General features: G+C 44.4%; 1 protein-coding gene across 2 annotated transcripts in view; it reads left to right on the forward strand.

Moving 5' to 3' along the window:
* Positions 1-18,443, forward strand: part of Slc16a9 (solute carrier family 16 member 9) — a 46,801-nt gene extending 28,358 nt beyond the window's left edge. Inside the window, exons 4-6 of one of the 2 annotated variants that reach the window (XM_029542391.1) lie at positions 7,446-7,541; positions 15,131-16,039; positions 16,717-17,972. In XM_029542391.1, the coding sequence (XP_029398251.1) occupies positions 7,446-7,541; positions 15,131-16,039; positions 16,717-16,898 (1,187 nt within the window). In that variant the 3' untranslated portion in view covers positions 16,899-17,972. Of the gene's footprint in view, positions 1-7,445; positions 7,542-15,130; positions 16,040-16,716 lie in introns of both variants that reach the window. The other variant, XM_029542392.1, reaches the window with a different exon arrangement.
* Positions 18,444-19,032: the final 589 nt, after the last annotated feature.

Consider the following 19,032-nt stretch of genomic DNA (forward strand, 5'->3'; position numbering starts at 1 on the left):
AGACAGGGTTTCTCTGTATAGCCCTGGCTGTCCTAGAACTCACTTTGTAGACCAGGCTGGCCTTGAACTCAGAAATCCGCCTGCCTCTGCCTCCCAAGCGCTGGGATTAAAGGCGTGCGCCACCACCGCCCGGCAAGAGTAGAGTAGATTCCTGTGTAGTATATTGTATTTAAAAGTGTTCAATGTCAAAAAATCGCTAGAGGACAGTTAGATGAGTTCCTATCTGGTTCTGTTTACTTTAATTATGCAAACTAAGTAATGATCATTTCCTATACATTCACCTTAGAAAGAACAGTGTCATAGGCTTCTCCCTCAGCCCCTATTTAAATAGTTTTGTTATCAAAGATAGTTATCCCTCCCCTACCCCCACACACTTTGAGATAGGGCCTCGTTATGAAACCTTGGACAGGTTGCCACCTGAGTGCTGGGATTAAAGGTATGTGTCACCAGTTCCAGCCAAAGACGCTCTTGATTCTCATGGATGGACAGTTGTGCTAAGCTGTTGTGATTTGGGGTTTGTTTTGTTTTGTTTTGAAGCAGAGTCCCCTGATATGGCCCAGCCTGGTCCTGAACTCTCCATCTTCCTGGCTCAGTTTCCCTAGTTTGGGATTGCACGTGCGCTCCTCTGTGTCCGGCTAATCAGTAGGATTTTCAGTATTGTCTACGGCTGCATCTGTAATACATAAGCCATTGACTCAGATGAGAAATAGAGCTAATACCAAGACCAGGGCTGTTTTCAGTACTATATACAATATACAGATAATGCATACTTACACTTTTAATGTCTTTTAATCCTATGTGATTGTGCTAAAGGTCAGAAGTGAGAATCAGTGAGTCAAGTTGCTGGTCATCTAGGTAGAAGGACAGGCTGATAAATGTGTAAGTGGCCACACAGCAGAAGTGAGGCCAATGGTGAAGTGAAACCAATGCCCCGTGCTGGTGAACTATGGGTTTGTGTCCAGAGACTGGCTGAGGAATTGCGGTGTGACCTTTAAGTGTAGGTGGGCTGTGGCCAGTGGATGCAGACTGGAAGAGACAGGAGGGTAGCGGAAGACGCACAGAGTGCGTGCGTGCATGCGTGCGGTGGCCAGAAGAGGGCGTCATAGCCCCTGCTGACGTGGGTACTAGGAACCAAATTCAGGCTCCCCAGTAGAGCAAGTGCCCCGGTCCCAAGCAGCAGCCCTTTCCTACATATTTATTTTTAAAAGAAATACACGTGTCATCTGAGAGTCTGCAGATATGTCAAAGCATTTGACAGAAGCAGCCTGTTGCGGGGAATGTTGCATCGTCTGTCGTTTTTTTTTCTTGCAGAAACTTGGAGCGGTGCACACCGCAGCTTAGATAGACAGGAACTGTGTGTTAAAGGTTCAGGGAGCTACGAGGAAGTCAGAGTTGCCATGACCTCAAGAGGTCAGAGAAAAATGCTGAGGTGAACTGGGAGCTGCAGTGGGTGTGATGTGGAGCTTAGCGCCTGGCTGAGTTACAGAGCTCGCCGAATAACCTGAATAACGACTGGAGAGCTTTCAGAGGTCATCTACGTCTTTTTGGAACAACTGAAGAGAGTACATTGGGAACGCACACACCTTAGGGAATGATGGGTGTGTTTAAAGTCTGTAAAGGTGAGATAAAGAGAACTGTATAAGGTGCTTTGAAGCCAACATCCTTGGCCACACCGATCTATTATGCTAAGGTGGCCTTGGTCCAAAATGAAACTATAACTGGGCAGAAGGCCTTGTTGGAAGTGTGTGTGTTTGCAGTGGCTTTTGTGTAGGTCATGGTTTGCACAGTCATTTGTCAAAGGTTCTTGACAGCTCTCACTTCTGGGGATATATACCTGAGATCTTGTTTTTCACAGCTCCTTGCTGTCTATCTGTCTATATGCATGTATATGCATGTATATGTGTATATATATGTATGTGTGTATGTGTATGCATGTATATTTGTATGACTGTATACATGTATGTATGTGTGTGGTTTTGTTTTGTTTTATGGCTGGATAAAAATGACTCTTATTTGGATTCCTCCCTCACAGAGTGCGATTATTTTAGAAAGAAAGATCCTGGAGTTGGATGCCATCCAGATGGAGATGCAAAAGCGTACAGTGGGTGAAAACAACTCAGCAGGCCATTGGATTACATTCCGTGTTCGCCTGTTTAAACCCAGGGCACAGTTACGTTTCATTCATGTTTGTGCCTTGAACGCTCAGCAGTGTAGGCTTTAAGGAGTTCCTTGTACATGGTACTGGGTCACATGAGGTCAAATATATATATATATATATATATATATATATATGTATATGTGTATGCGTAAGTGTATATGTGTATACATACACATGCATTATACAGTCCTTTCAACCTCCTCTCCCTTGCCCCTCCCCTCTGCCTCCCATTAGTCCCCTAGACCCTCTAGAATCTAGATGCCACAGTTGAGAGAAAACACGATGCTCCTGACGTCGGCTGAGTTTGCCTAAATATGGTTATTTGGTGTCAGAATTATTATGTGTCTTAGACAATTTTCACTGCTAGAATTTGATCAAAGCTGATCGACCACCAGAGAGTGCTTTAAGACAACAGTTTGGAACCTTTAACATCTTAGGACTTTGTACTTTTCTTACTTAGACCTCTAAGGAACTTTAGATGGTATGGATTATATATATATATTTACATATTGTATCATGCTTTAATGATATGAAATCATATCATTAAATATGAAATATGATAAATTTAGGGCTGAGGAGACAGATGCCTCAGCATTTAAGAGTACATGTTACTCATGCAGAAGACCGGCATTCAGCTCGCAACGCTCTCAGCAGACAACTCACAACTGCCTGTAGTAACTCTACCTCCAAGGGATTGGCTGCCCTCTTCTGTCTTCCACAGACAACAGGGTTCAGGCAGTTATACAGCCATAGCATACCTACTATATACCAACATACAGACCATGAACACACATAATACACATACATTTAAAATAAAATAAATGCTAATAACTAAGAAATACAAATTTAAAAGGGTTTTTTTTTTCCAGACAGGGTCTCTTTATATAGCCCCAGTTGTTCTAAAACTCACTCTGTAGACTAGACTGTCCTTGAACTCACAGAGCTCTGTCTGCCTCTGTCTCCCGAGTGCTGGGATGAAAGGCATGCACCACCACACCCGGATATTTATTTGTCTTTATTTTGTGTGTGTGTGTGTGTGTGTGTGTGTGTGTGTGTGTGTGTGTGTGTGATTGCATGAGTATATATGCACTATATGTGAGCAGGTGCCTGTGGTGGCCAGAGGGTGTCAGCTCCCCTGTAATTAGAGTGAGCTGCCTGATGGGGCTCTGCTGGGAGCCGTAGCCGGGTCCTCTGTGAAAGCACTAAAGAGCTTAACCACCAAACCATCTCTCCACCCCCTTAAAAGATAAATCAAAAAGCATTTGTTTAGCAGTCCACTTAAAGGTCACAGGCTCAGTGTATGTTGACATTGGTAACAGATTAATTGCGAAAAGTAATTCTATTTCCTGAAACAAAACAAATTTAGTGACAGTAATGTTTGTATTGTGTGAAGGGTTTTGGGGGTGCCAGAGTTGAACCTAGCACCGTTCATGTACACTAAGGAAGTTTTCTCCTATTCACAAGACGAGTGGTCTTGTCCTTGTGTTCACAAACTGCTTTAGTTTATCACAGTTGTGACAAATGTCTGAGCATCACAGACAGGGGAGGATTCCCTTTGGCTCCCATCTTCAGAGGGGTCAGCCCATCATGGTTGGAGAGCCCAGAAAGCAGAGGGCGAATTCTCTGTCAGTGACTTTCCTAACTCTCTCCCTTTGGTCCCATCTGATCAGCAGCTGTGGGTGTGCCACCACATTCAGGCTGGTTCTCCCCTCAGGAAAGGCCCACAGAGCCATGCCCAGAAGTGGGCATTACTAATCCCTCAGGTGCTTCAGAATGCAATCAAATTGAGAGTCAGGATTCACTGCCTGAGTCTGGCTTCCTAAAAAGACCCGTGTTCTGAGTCTGTCTTTATTCTGCCTGCTGCAGGGAGTAACTTTGAAGCATGTGAGGAAAATATGGACACACACACACACACACACACACACACACACACCACACATACACACACATACCACACACATATACACATATACACACACCACACACATAGCACACAATACACATATTACACACATACACATATTACATACACACATACCACACAATACACATATTACATACACACACCACACACACATACCACACACATATACATATTACATACATACACATATTATACAATACACATATTACATATACATACCACACACATACCACACACACACCACACACACACCACACACATATATACATATACACACACATACCACATACACATACCACACACATACCACACACACACACACACACAAAACTATATGTGATTTTATATGTGATTTTTGTGACACACACAACTATATGTGATTTTGTGATGTGAGTGGAGGCACCCACAGTAACCAGCAGAGAGTCAGATCCTTTGCAGACTGAGTTGGCAGTTGTAGGCTGTGAACGGGGCCCAGGTCCTCTGCAAGAGCAGCGTGTTGTCTTTTTTGTTTGTTTGTTTTGTTTTGTTTTTTTGAGACAGGGTTTCTCTGTGTAGCCCTGGCTGTCCTGGAGCTCACTCTGTAGACCAGGCTGGCCTCGAACCCAGAAATCCGCCTGCCTCTGCCTCCCAAGTGCTGGGATTAAAGGCGTGCGCCACCACGCCCGGCTCACAGTGTGTTGTCTTGACAGCTGAGCCATCTCTCCAGCCTCAGAGAGGAGGTTATTTTTTTTCAAATTACTATAGATATTTGTCTTTGATGCCACAGCGAAACTGGGTAGGAGATAGAGTCACTGTGACGCAGAACCTGATGCCGGGTAGGCACACTTCCATCTTTCGTGCTGTGGGATCCGTTGGTTTATTCTGTGCCTGGAGAAGATCAATATCCAAACCTGAATCTGTGACGCCATAAATTGCTTGTTTGAAAAATATTGGTTCTCTAAGAAATAAAAGAACCTCAAAATGCTAACACATTTTATGATAAATCTCCCAAAGCCATTTTTATTATTGTCACCAACTCAGTGGGTAAGGCAGTGCATAGTGGCTGTGCCAGAACTCAGGAGGATTGGAACTTTGAGGCCAAACCGAGTCTTGAAAATGTTGGCTGAGCACTGAGTTCCCAAAGAGCTTACTCATGCGTTTGTTAAAATCAGGCCATCTGTCTTAGTTAGGGTTTTACTGCTGTGAGCAGACACCATGACCAAGGCAACTCTTATAAGAACAACATTTAGTTGGGGCTGGTTTACAGGTTCAGAGGTTCAGTCCATTATCATCAAGGCGGGAACATGGCAGCATCCAGGCAGGCATGGTGCTGGAGGAGCTGAGAGTTCTACATCTTCATCTGAAGGCTGCTGGGAGAAGACTGATTTCCAGGGATCTAGGAGGAGGGTTTTTAAGCCCACACCCACAGTGATACACTTCCTCCAACAAGGCCACACCTCCAAATAGTGCCACTCCAGTTAAGTAATGAAAATCATCTCAGTGCACTCTATAAACCTGTGGCTTATTTTTGGTCGGTGGCTTTATGCGTTGTCTTATTCAGGGTTTCTATTCCTGCACAAAACATCATGATCAAGAAGCAAGTTGTGGAGGAAAGGGTTTATTCAGCTTACACTTCCACATTGCTGTTGATCACCAAAAGATGTCAGGACTGGAACTCAAGCAGGTCAGGAAGCAGGAGCTGATGCAGAGGCCATGGAGGGATGTGACTTACTGGCTTGCTCCCCCTGACTTGCTCAGCCTGCTTTCTTATAGAACCCAGGACTACCAGCCCAGGGATGGCACCACCCACCATGGGCCCTCCCAGCCTTGATCACTAATTGAGAAAATGCCTTACAGCTGGATCTCCTGGAGGCATTTCCTCAAGGGAGGCTCCTTCCTCTGTGATAACTCCAGCTTGTGTCAAGTTGACACAAAATCAGCCCGTACATGTGTTATTCCTGGAGTGGTCATCAAGACCAGATAACCTAACAGAGAGAGGAAAACAGTAACCACCTGGGAGCCGAATGAAATGCTAAGGGAAACAAGCAGAGTGGGCCAGAATGTCCCAGGAACGATAGACACTAACTAAGCAATAGAACCAACAAGCTAGAAACGACCAGGAGAGAAGTCAAGGAGACAAAGGTAGCCGCAGGGCTGGTTTTGATTATGGAAAATTTCAAATTTACAGAAAGATGAAGATTTTCATTGCAAGAATATCATTGCAGAGAACCACGTGCCTGAGACCTTAATTAATTTGTGTCCTTTTTTTTTTTTCCCTCAAAAATTACTTTAGTTGAAACTAAGCAGTCACTTGTATTTTGCTGTTAAATAGGGTACTGAACATCTCTAAACACAGGGACTTATAGATAAAAAAAAAAAAAGCTTTGTGGAGCTGATTGAGATCCCAACCAATCCCTTCAGAGCCTTTGTTTTGGTGGCTGATATGTGAAAGATAAACTCCAACCTGGCAGTGGTGGCGCACGCCTTTAATCCTAGTTCTTGGGAGGCAGAGGCAGGCGGATTTCTGAGTTTGAGGCCAGCCTGGTCTACAGTGTGAGTTCCAGGACAGCCAGGGCTGCACAGAGAAACCCTGTCTCAAAAAAAAAAAAAAAAGGAAAAGAAAGAAAGAAAGAAAGAAAGAAAGAAAGAAAGAAAGAAAGAAAGAAAGAAAGAAAGAAAGAAAAGAAAGAAAGAAAAGAAAGAAAGAAAAGAAAGAAAGGCAGGCTGCAGCAGAATACCTTGGGGAGGAGCTTGAAGTTATTTAAGGAGGTGGCTCAGTGGTTAGGAGCACTCGGCTGCTCCTCCAGAGGACCTGGGTTCAATTCCCAGCACCCATGTTGGGGAACTCACAGCCACCTGTAACCCCAGCTCCAGGGGAATCTAGTTCTTTCTTTTGGCCTCCATGGGCACTTGCACACACGTGTGCAAACAAGTGCATACACATAAATAAAAGTAAAATATTTTTTTAAATTGTGTAGAGGCTGTGGAGGAAGAACAGAGTCACTCTTCTAAGGCGGAAAGCCGACCTATGGTCACAATTAAGTTTTGATATACGGTGGATGGCTTCACCATTTCCTGTCTCCTCCTTGTGTCTCCAGTCACACATGAATTATTCTTGTATACTTCAGAAATTGGGATATTTTTTAAAAACCCTGATACTAACTGGGGAGTAAAAAATGATTTTTTTCCCAAATGGGTGCTATTTCAAATGTCCATTCAGTTCACAATATTGACGTGGTGGTTCACAATATTGACGTGGTGGTGACTCCGTACCCTGAAGCTTAGGCAGCCAGTTCCATGACTTCCTATGGGGACTCCTGCATTCTCTTCTTTTGCATTGAAACTGTGCACCTGTCTGAATTCCTGCTGTCTTCTCCTGTGCAGGTCTCGGATGTGGCTTACTATACACAGCGACGGTGACCATCACATGCCAGTATTTTGACAGCCGCAGAGGCCTCGCCCTCGGCCTGATTTCAACAGGTACCTTTTCAAAAACGAGTAGACTATTGTCCCAAGCTAATGTTCTAAACCAGGTGAAGAGGTATAAGTCACATGTGCATAAACCAACCTCTAACCATCTGCCAACCAGAAAGCAAAATGGCTTTTTTCAGTACTTCTAGAAGGAAAGTTTTATTTTCTACTGTAACTATGGCAATAGCTTTCAGAAACCCCAAGAGCCAAGCCGGGAGCTGGTGGCTTAAATCCCAGGCAGAGGCAGGCAAAATCTCTCTGCGTTTGAGGGCAGGCCAGCCTGGTGTACAGAGCAAGTTCAGGGACAGCCAGAGGTACAGAAACCCTGTCTTGAAAAACAACCCCACACCCTCAACACACACACACACACACACACACACACACACACACCTGCCCCCAAGATCTGTAAACGGCGAATCTGAGTATTTGACTTCGGTGTGATGTACGTAGAAGAAACCAGGGTGTTGGCAACTATATTCGGGAAAGGGCTTGGGTGAAGAGCAGAGAATCCTGCTCTGAGAAGAAGGAAAGATTGGAAGGAAATGAAACACAGATTCCCCAAAGCCACTGTCTGAGAGCCTGAGAGCAGCCTTGCCATGTAATGTGGAACTCACAACCTGCCTAAGGGCTTGATCCCTGACCAGGACTTACTGATTTAGCTACACACCAAGCAACACACACTCCTATCTAACAGATGATCCCCAAGGCATTAGATATAAATTTTAAGCCAGGGTGGGATAGTGCCAAACATCTCTTTCATTTCACACTTGTGTTTGGTGTGGAACATTTGTGACCACGAAGCCAGTCTGGGCTATATATAGAGAGAACCTATCTCAAACAAACAAAGAAAAACATATATAAGATTTAAATATAATTTCTGGGTTCCTCTAGATATCTTCAAGTGTTACTTCATGTTTTAGATGGGTTTTAAAAAAGAAAATTAGGGTAGTATCAATTTCTATGGCCAATATTTTAAATGTCTAGTTAGGGCAAAAGTTCTCAACCTATGGGGTCATGATGTGACTTCTTTGGGGGCTCAGCCTACCTTTTAAAGGGGCCTTAGATCAGATCTCCTGTGTATCAGGTATTTTCATTATGATTCATAACAGAGGCAAAATTGTAGTTATGAAGTGGCAATGACAATCATTTTATGGTTGGGGGGGGGGTCGTCACCACAACAGGAGGATCTGTATCCAAGGGTCGCCGCGTTAGGAAGGTTGAGAACCACTGGTTTAGGGGATGAGCTGCTAAGTTAGCAACAAGTATCAGTTTACCCAAGCTGGTTGTTGGGGGATGGAGGGCTGAGGGGAGGGAAGGGTCCTGGGAATTCTAGCTCAGCCAAGCTGCCAGACCTCAGCTGTTAAACTGACACTCAGATCTACAGAAATGCCTGTTCATGAGGCTAGCCAGGGGCCACAAGGAAAACCAAGAACCACGTTGTCTACTGACCCAGCTTGTCTAAGGAGGTCCGGGGTTCTAGGTAGGAAGTGTGAGCTGTGGTCCAGGAGGAGATGAGGGTGGAATCTGAGCAGATGGCTGGGGCAGAAACCAGAGAAGGGACAGAAAAGCAGACGATTGGGAATCCAGAGCAGTGAGGATGCAGTTTAAAGCACCTGTCACTATTACCCAGAAGTGTGACGTAATTGTGGTCCAGAAACCTGAAGGATAAAGGGTCTTACCTCAGGGTGTGTGTGTGTGTGTGTGTGTGTGTGTGTGTGTGTGTGTGTGTGTGTGGTTAAAAAGCAGTTATCACACACATCCTGGAGCCAGACTTCTTAAAGACTTCTATTTAATGGTGCATAGGTCTGCGTGAGGGTTTGTGCATGTGAGTGCAGGTACCCTCAGATGCCAGTAGAGGGCGTCAGATTCCCCTGGAGCTGGAACAGCTCATAAGTTCTCCACAAACTTGAAAACACAAGGCTTCTGCATGAGCCTTGCAGAATTGCAAATTGAAAATGGATTTTTCTTTTTTACAATATATATTTGTGATGGGTTCTTTCTCCCTCAACTCCTCCTAAAGTCTTCCTGCCTCCCCACCCACCCAAATCCACATCCTGTCTCATTAGAAAACAAACAGGCATCCAAGAAAATAAATAAATAATCATAAAATAAGATCAAATAAGAACAAGTAAACCTGAATATGACAAAACAAAATCAAAGAGCCAAAGAAGAGCCCAAGAAACACATATAGACGCAGAGACACACACATTAGTATGCATAGGAATCACCTTAAAACACCTCCAAAAATACTACTGTTTGGTTTGCGTTGGCCATCTGCTAGAGAAAACTAATTCTTCTTTTGCAAGTGGTTATCTATTGGAGCCAGCTTCTGGGCTAGAGATAGGGGATGGGGGTGTGGCTAGGTGGGGGCGTGGCTTGTGTCCACTTCCCCTCTTGGTGCTGGAGGAAGTGTTTTTAGCTGCCCCCTGAAGTTAGACTTCTGTCATTCCCTGGTTGGTGTTGGACATGGTACTTCTCTGCTCTGGGCCTCTGTTTTCCGTACTGTAAAATGGGAATAGTAGTATCAGACACAGCACTTGGTTTTGGGGATTGTAAAGGCATACACAGACTGTAGGAGAGCCAGCGATTGTAGTTGTGATCAAAATATCCCATCCTGTTCAAATTCACCGATGCTGAAGTGACTGAAGACGTCCTGCCATTTCGTGGTTCTCGCTTTGCCCTCCATGGAGAGGGCAGGGCAGAGGACCTGCACTGTAGCACAGCATATCCAAAAGGCAGCACGCTTGGGCAATGGAGAACAGAAGGGGTTTTCAGTTTGAACCTACGGGAGGCAGGTAATTTGAAAGTAAAGCCGGGGCCGGGCGGTGGTGGCACATGCCTTTAATCCCAGCACTTGGGAGGCAGAGGCAGGCAGATTTCTGAGTTCGCGACCAGCCTGGTCTACAGAGTGAGTTCCAAAGCCGGGCGTGATTCTCCTTCATCCAAGGACATCTCAGCAAAACAGAGTCACAGTCAGAATTTTTCAAGGGAAAAACCATGAGCCCATTTCTTGAAGCACGACCACCCGGTTGAGAAGGGAAAAATGTAGACGTATAAGCATAAATGCAAAGATTTTAGGCTGATGTGGTGGCATACCCCATTCTAGTACTCAGCAGGCTGAGACAGGAGGAATCGAGTTCAAGTTCAGCTCTGGGTACACGGGTGGAGTCTGTTTCAAAACAAACAGCGGCAAAACCACAAAGTTGGTGGGCTGTGATCTTCCTCAGTGGTGGACAGGTTCGGTTAGTCTGCTTTACTGTCTCTTCTTATGCATTGCATAAGCTTGGCCTTTCTCTTTTCAGCCCTATTTTAAAAAGTGAAAAGAACATTTCATGGTGTGTAAGCATTCGGGGAAACCGAGTGTCCAAAAATAGCTGGCTGTCTGGTGTCTCCGTGTTTCCTGGGAGAATTAAGTACTGAGGACAGACCGGCACTGGATGAGTAATGTCTTAAATATTTGTTCTCTGGCCTCTTACGGAAAACCCTGAAGCAATTGGTATTGATGAGCTAATTAATGCTCACGCGTGCCTCTTACTGTTCGAGGTCCCCTAAACACCAATTATTTTTCCTGTCTGTAGCCGTGTAAGCGCAAGACTCCGATGAAAGCGTAATTACTGTGCTATCTCACTTTGCTTTTTTACATTGACTATTTTTCAATTAAGATGTTCCTGTAGACGATTAAAAATTAGAGCTTTGCATTTTCCAAAACTCTGCTAGAAAACCCTGAGATTGGTTCCCGTCGCCCCAAAGAATTCCCGCATCTCCTCTAAGTCACCACCGTGTTCTTATGAGATTCAGGCTGAGATACCCAATTGGGCCTGCGCTGTCACACAGTACATTGTAGCAGTTAATAGTATCCGCTGAAGTGATTTGCTATTTCATGGTATTGGCAGATGTATTCAGTTGGTGAGTGATGGCAATTCTTTTTCAACTTAAGAGCAAAGCAGAACTTGGAACGTTGAACTTGAATTTCTTTATTCGTGTGTGATTGGGTGTGGTTGTGTATGTGTGCACGAATTCATGGCGTGCCTCCACTGTGCGCATTCACAGGTAAGTATGGACCCTTACTTGCCACACACAGCTCACACAGTTGTCATAGGAAAATGTGCTGCAGATGGCTCCTTCTACCAGGTGAGGCACGGGGATTGAACTCAGACCCTCAGCTGTGCCAATCCAGCTCTCTGCCCCAAAACAGAACTTGAAAACGTTGAGAGCATGTCTAAGGGGCTAGAGACATGGCTCGGTGGTTAAGAGCATGGGTATTTTTCTTTCAGTTCCAAGCGTCTACATGGGAGGGCAGAGCCCAGATGTAACAGCAGTGCCAGAGGGTCCAATGCCTTCTTTGGCCTCTCCTGGAATCAGACACGCATGTGGTGCACAGACAGTCATGGAAGCAAAACACCCATACACAATGAATTTAAACCTTTTAAAAAGAACACGCTTAATGTCTTAACAGTGTGGCATCTTCTTACAATCTGTGTAGCAGGTTAGACAGAAGTCACAAACCGTTCACCAGTGAAGAAACAGAACATTTGTCTTGAAGTTCTCCATTCCACTTTATTCCTTGTTTTCTGAACCGTTTTTAACTGCCAAAGCATGCACCACTTTTCAAAGGCAGGGAGGGGATTGAATTTGTTTATTAATTATTTTTATTTCCTGTGTATGGGTGGGTGTTTTGCCTCCCTGTGTGTCTTTGCACCACGTTCATGCAGTGCCTGGGGAGACCAGTAGGGGGTGCTGGATTCCACCTGAAACTGCAGTTACAGATGGTTGAGCGCTGCCCTGTGGATGCTGGGAACTGAGCCTGGGTCCCCTGCAAGAGCAGCCAGTGCTCTTCATTGCTGCATATATATCCCTTTGCTTGTAATAGTTTTTGATGAGATGGGTTTTTAGAGGATGTGTACTATGATGATCCAATGAAGAATTTTAAGATTTAACTTGTTTACATTTTCGTGCTGTTTCATGACATTTCTTAGCGATATTTAAATTTTTTAAATACTCGTTTTTTTTTATTGAAATAAGAATCCAACAAGAGCATCATAAATTAAACAGCATTGCAGTGTGTGTAGGGAGATGGATGCTGAAGAGGGGGCATTGTGTCCCTGTGTGATATATACTATAATTGAAATACTCCATCAAATCTCATTTCAGCCTGTTCTTATACTTCTATTAATGCATTAAGAATATGAATCACGTGTTCTGATGAGTCTGCAGTGAATTTAAGTGATCAAACCAATATAAATATCCCAAAATTAACCTAATAGCAGTCATCTTCAAGATGAAACGTAAAAATTTGCTTTTACATAGGCAATAAAATGTAGCTTGGAGCTCACTACATACTAAATGCAAAATGCAGTCAAAGATTGTTTGCTAAGAATATAAGGACCAACAAGATGACTCAGTGGGTAAATGCACTTTTACTGAGTTTAAGTCCTGAGATTCTCATAATAGAAGGAGAGAACTGACTCCTAAAAGTTGTTCTCTGACCTATACACACACACACACACACACACACACTCACACACAAAGAGACAGACATATTCATGCACACACAGAGACAGACCAGGCACACATAGAGACAGACAGACAGACACACACACACACACACAAACACACACAAAGAAACACTAATACACAAAGAGACAGACATAGAGACAGACAGACACCCCCAACCCCACATACAGATACACTAACACATACACACAAACACATACACAGAGACAGATACACATAGAAACTGACACAGTCACAGACACATATACACACACTAACACACACACAAAGAGACACAGACAGCCGGGCAGTGGTGGTACATACCTGTAATCCCAGCACTTGGGAGGCAGAGGCAGGCAGATTTCTGAGTTTGAGGCCAGCCTGGTCTACAGAGTGAGCTCCAGGACAGCCAGGGCTATACAGAGAAACCCTGTCTCAAAACAACAAAACAAAACAAAAAAACCAAAAAGAGGGAGGGAGGGAGAGAGAGAGAGAGAGAGAGAGAGAGAGAGAGAGAGAGAGAGAGAGAGAGAAACAGACACACATAGAAATAGGCACAAACACACAGAGACAGACACAGTCACAGTCACATACACACATACTAACAACACACAGAGAGACACAGACATACAAAGAAACAGATACACACACAGAGAGACACACATAGAAGCAGACCCAGACACACACACTCACACACAGAGACACACTAACACATACACATAAACAGACACAGAGAGACAGATACACACAGAAACAGACACAGAAACACACATATAAATATACTGACACACACAAAGACACACTAACATACAACAAACACACACACACACGAAGAGACAGATACACATGCATAGAGACAGACAGACAGACACACATACACATATACGCTCACACTCTGGAAAGTTCACAGCCATATAAAAATCCACACTACACAAACAAATGTCATTTTAAACTTAAAAAATAAAAAAAAAATAAAAAATGAAATAATATATATAAAATAAATTAATTTAAAAAATTAAAAAAAATAAACTCCATGGGTTCCTGGGGTCGGGCTGGCTGGCTAGAGTCCTGCTTATGTTGTTTACAGCTCTGAGATCTGTGGTGAAAATGTCAAGCTCTCTAGCCCTTATTCACCTCCTCTGTGGACTGGGGGGTTATAGTAGGATGCTCTCAATAGAACCACTGAAAATGATAAAGAAGATCGAATATCCGTAGTACACGACAGGGAGCTAGGGAGCTGACTCAGCAGGTAAAAAGCATTAATGGCTTTCACAGAGGACCCGAGTTCAGTTCCCAGCACCTGCATCAGGCAGCTCACAGCCACCTATCATTCCAGCCCCTGGGATCTGATGCCCTCATCTGGCTTTTATGGACACCCACTCCACAGAGACACATGCATACACGTCATTCAAAAATAATGGGGCTACAGAGATGCTTAGTGGTTATGAGCACTGGCTGTTCTTGCAGACAATCTGACTTTGGTTCCCAGCACACACACACACACACACACACACACACACACACACACACACACACGGCAGCTAACAACTACCTATAAACTCCAGTTCCAGGGGATCCAGTAACTTCTATTGGCTTCCTTACTCTCTGTATATGCGTGGCACACATATAACCATGCAAGAAAAGCACACATACACATAAAATAAAAACTTAAAAATCCTTTAAAAAATAAACTAAATCCTAAATGCAAACAAGGCCTTCGAACATCAGGCTGAAGAAGGGTGTCCTGTCCGTTCTAATGTGCTGTCTGTCATGTGAGTGTTCTTGTGACACTAATACAAAGACCCCGTGAATACCAGTGTAAATAATAAGCATAACCGGGGCTGGAGAGATGGCTCAGAGGTTAAGAGTGCCGACTGCTTCTGAAGGTCGTGAGTTCAATTCCCAGCAACCACATGGTGGCTTACAACCATCTGTAATGGGGTCTGGTGCCCTCTTCTGGTGTGTCTGAAGGGAGCGATGTTGGTGTGCTCCTGTATATAATAAATAAATCTTTAAAAAAAAAAAAGCATAATCCTAATGCCACCAATGGATGTTCTAAGGTTATAAAAAGGGATCAAGACTGAACCGGTCTCTCTCTCATGCAGGTTCGAGTGTGGGTCTATTCATCTACGCGGCTCTGCAGAGGATGCTGATTGAGGTCTATGGGCTAGATGGGTGCCTGCTCATCGTGGGCGCTTTAGCTTTAAACATCCTAGCCTGTGGCAGCCTGATGAGGCCCTTGCAAACCTCCGACTGTCCTTTTCCTGAAAAGACAGCTCCGGAGAATGTTCCAGACAGATACTCTACGTATAACGAGAAAGAGAAGAACCAGGAAGAGACTATGAACTTCCCAGACAAGGGCTACAGTAGCGAAGATAAATGCTTGCCCAATGGAGACTGGGGACGGGAGACTTTCCTTCCTAAAAGCCCCACCAGCGCTGCACACACTAAGGAGCCCGAGACGTACAAAAAGAAGGTCGTGGAACAGACTACTTTTTGCAAGCAGCTTGCCAAGAGGAAATGGCAGCTATATAGGAACTACTGCGGAGAGACCGCGTCTCTTTTTAAAAACAAAGTCTTCTCCGCGCTTTTCATCGCCATCTTGCTTTTTGACATCGGAGGATTTCCACCGTCGCTGCTCATGGAGGATGTCGCGAGAAGTTACCACGTGAGGGAAGAGGATCTTACCATGCCTCTCATCTCCATTTTCGGCATCATGACAGCCGTGGGCAAGCTTCTTTTGGGCATCCTGGCTGACTTCAAGTGGATCAACACCCTGTATCTCTACGTAGCTACCCTGATCATCACTGGCCTGGCCTTGTGCGCAATCCCCCTTGCCAAGAGTTACGTCACGCTGGCGATCCTTTCTGGCATCTTGGGTTTTCTTACTGGTAACTGGTCCATCTTCCCGTATGTGACCACGAAGACTGTGGGGATTGACAAATTAGCCCACGCCTATGGAATACTCATGTTCTTTGCTGGACTTGGGAACAGCCTCGGGCCACCCATAGTTGGTAAGGTGCTCACTCAAGTCAGCTCAGTTCATTGTTCCTCTCTGTGACGTTTCCAAATAGAGAAGTTCTCAGCGATAGCCTAGATCCGCTCAAAATAAAATGGATGATTTCCCGGTAGTTAGTCAAGATGATTTTTGGTAGGGCTGGGGATGTAGCCCAGTTGATAGAGTGTTTGCCTAGCATGCAGTAAGCCTGGTTTATTCTCCAGCTCTGTCTAAAAGCAGGAGTGGTAGCTCATGCCTGTAATCCTAGCACTTGGGAGGGTGTAAAGGGTGAAGTTCAAGCTCATGTTTGGTATATGGTGAGTTTTAGGCCAGCACGCACACACACACATGCATCTGTGCACACACATATGCACGAGCACACATGTATGCATGCATGCATGCACAGATGCACACATGAATGTATGCATGCACGCACAGATGCACACACATGCATGTACACACACATGCATGTGGACACACGTGCATGTGCACTCACACACACACCCTGCAATACAGACGGATAAGCAGGCCTACCTCCTCTGACTTTGTTTCATTGGAAGAAACTAAAAATATCTGCCTCAACTATTTAACAGACTTCTCTCTTAAAACACTGGCAGCCATGGTGGAAGCAGGTGGGGGAGCATGCGCCCGGCTTCTATGAAACTTACATTGTTTTCACCACTCTCTCCTCAGGTTGGTTCTATGACTGGACCCAGACCTATGACATCGCCTTTTATTTCAGTGGCTTCTGCGTCTTGCTGGGGGGCTTCATCCTGCTGCTCGCGGTCTTGCCCTGTTGGGATATGTGCAACAAAAGACTCCCTAAGCCAGCAGCGCCAACCACCTTTTTCTACAAAGTTGCCTCTAATGTTTAGAGGGATATTAAAAGGCCTTATTTCCTCTATTTTTCTACTTTATACCATACAGCAATATGTGTATTATGTATGTATGAATGAATGAATATACGTATGTAACAAATTGTTAGGCAGGTTCCTTAGAGTCACGATCTTATAGCAAAACTTCTCTGGCTGACTCTGAAGGACAACACACACTCTGTTTTTGTGTGCCTTGTATAACCTTGATCCCTCGTCTTCCCCTCCCCCACCCCTCGAGAAATTGGACTGTTCTGTTTCATGGTTGTTCATTGTTCGTGAATTCAGGATGTAAAACCATTGATTAGCCTCACACAGTTTTCTCTGGGTGAAATTTAAAGTCTCTGCTTTCCCCGTGAGTTCTCCAAGGTGCTCAGCGGGTCCCGTCTTAAACCGTGTGCTCCTCACGATTAGATTTGCGTGAAGGAGCCATGGCTGTCTCCTCGATGTCAGACCTGCAAGTCCAGAGAAAACACTGAGCCGTTTCATTTCCAGAAACGAAAGCGGTTGCAACATTGCTGAGCTGTCGAAGACCTTAGACAAGATAGTTTAAATCACATCCGTCTGACGTCTGTTTTCTGTTTTCCTGTGCTCGCTCGATGAAGTACTGTGGGGCAGTTTGGTGTCCACTGCCTACGAACTCGCTCGATTCCTCCAGCAGTCCGCCTGCATGGCCGGCTCCTAGGACCTCACTCGCTGGTGTTGATCGGCATCCACTCTGCTGATGTATCCTAAGAGCTGCTGGTTTGCTGGTTTTCGCCTTGGAAATAGACCTTTGAACCATTCCGAAATCTGGCCAATGGGAAGCGCCCATTTGCTTTGAGAATCCGAGAACGGGGTTGCAAGGCCTTGCGTGTCTTCTAAATGAAGCCCGTGGTGGTTTCTCTTGGACTTTTCCACAACAGCGTTTCGATTTGTGGACAGTGCTAAAAAGATGATGTTCTTAGTCCATAAGATGTGGGAAAGGACAAGGTAAAGAGAACTCGCTACTCTCACCGAACCGTATTTAATCCCAAGAACAGTGTTTGAGGGTGAAAATGATGTTTAATCAATGGGCTTTTTTTTCCTCTATAGAAATGGGGTTCACCTTTGGTACGCCTGACAATCCTGTAGAAACTTAAGTGCCGGCTACTATACTGCTTAGTTTTGCTTTATTTCTTGAGACAGGGTTTCTTCTGCATAGCCTTAGCTGTCCTGAACTTGCTTTATAGACCAGTCTGGTCTTGAACTCTGCTCCACCTGCGACTGCCTCCCAAGTACCTGGGATTAACGGTAGGCACCTTTCCTGGCTAGTACTACGTTTTTCTTGAATGAAAGGAAAAAAGAAAAAGAAAAGAAAAGAAAAGATAAACCATGAAGTCAGGTATTATAAAACAAACAGCCAAGGGTTCCCTTTCTGTTGTGCCAAAATTGTCTTTTTTTTTTTTATTTTTTTTTAATATGTGAAATGATTTTGCAGGACTACATTGCCTTCCTTTGAGGACACATTTTTGTTTTTTGGGGTTTTGTTTTGTTTTGTTTTGTTTGATTTTTGAGACAGGGTTTCTCTGTGTANTGGAACTCACTTTGTAGACCAGGCTGGCCTCAAACTCAGAAATCTGCCTGCCTCTGCCTCCCAAGTGCTGGGATTAAAGGCGTGCACCGCCACCACGCCCGGCCTGAAGCACTTTATTACACATCCCCGATAGTACCTCCCAGAGGTAATAATGCAATAATGGGGCTCAAAGCACACGAGACTTGTGTTCTACACTCAGACTTCTGGAAAGTTCTTTGTACCTCATTCTTCAGTCTATCAAAGTTAGTAACCTAAGCCTAACTCCAGCTCCAGGGGATCCGACACCCTCTTCTGTCTCCCACAGGCACCTGTGTATTGGTGGAAAAAAAAAATCTTTAAAATTTAGAGCTATGATTTTTTAAGCCAAATAAATAAATAAAAATAAACCTTATACTTGTATGTATTCCAAGGCTTGTTTTAGTCAATATTGTGTTCAACATTCCTGGTGACTTGGCAGGTTTGATTTTGCTGACATGTCTGCAACCATCAATGTTGACAATCAATGCTGAGGTGTCCTTTCTCATCGATATTATGCATGTGTGCATGAGCCGTTGTCTAGGGAATGGCTTTTAAGTTATGATG

Source organism: Mus pahari, chromosome 9 (genome assembly GCF_900095145.1).
Source record: "Mus pahari chromosome 9, PAHARI_EIJ_v1.1, whole genome shotgun sequence".
Classification (NCBI taxonomy): Eukaryota; Metazoa; Chordata; class Mammalia; order Rodentia; family Muridae; genus Mus; species Mus pahari.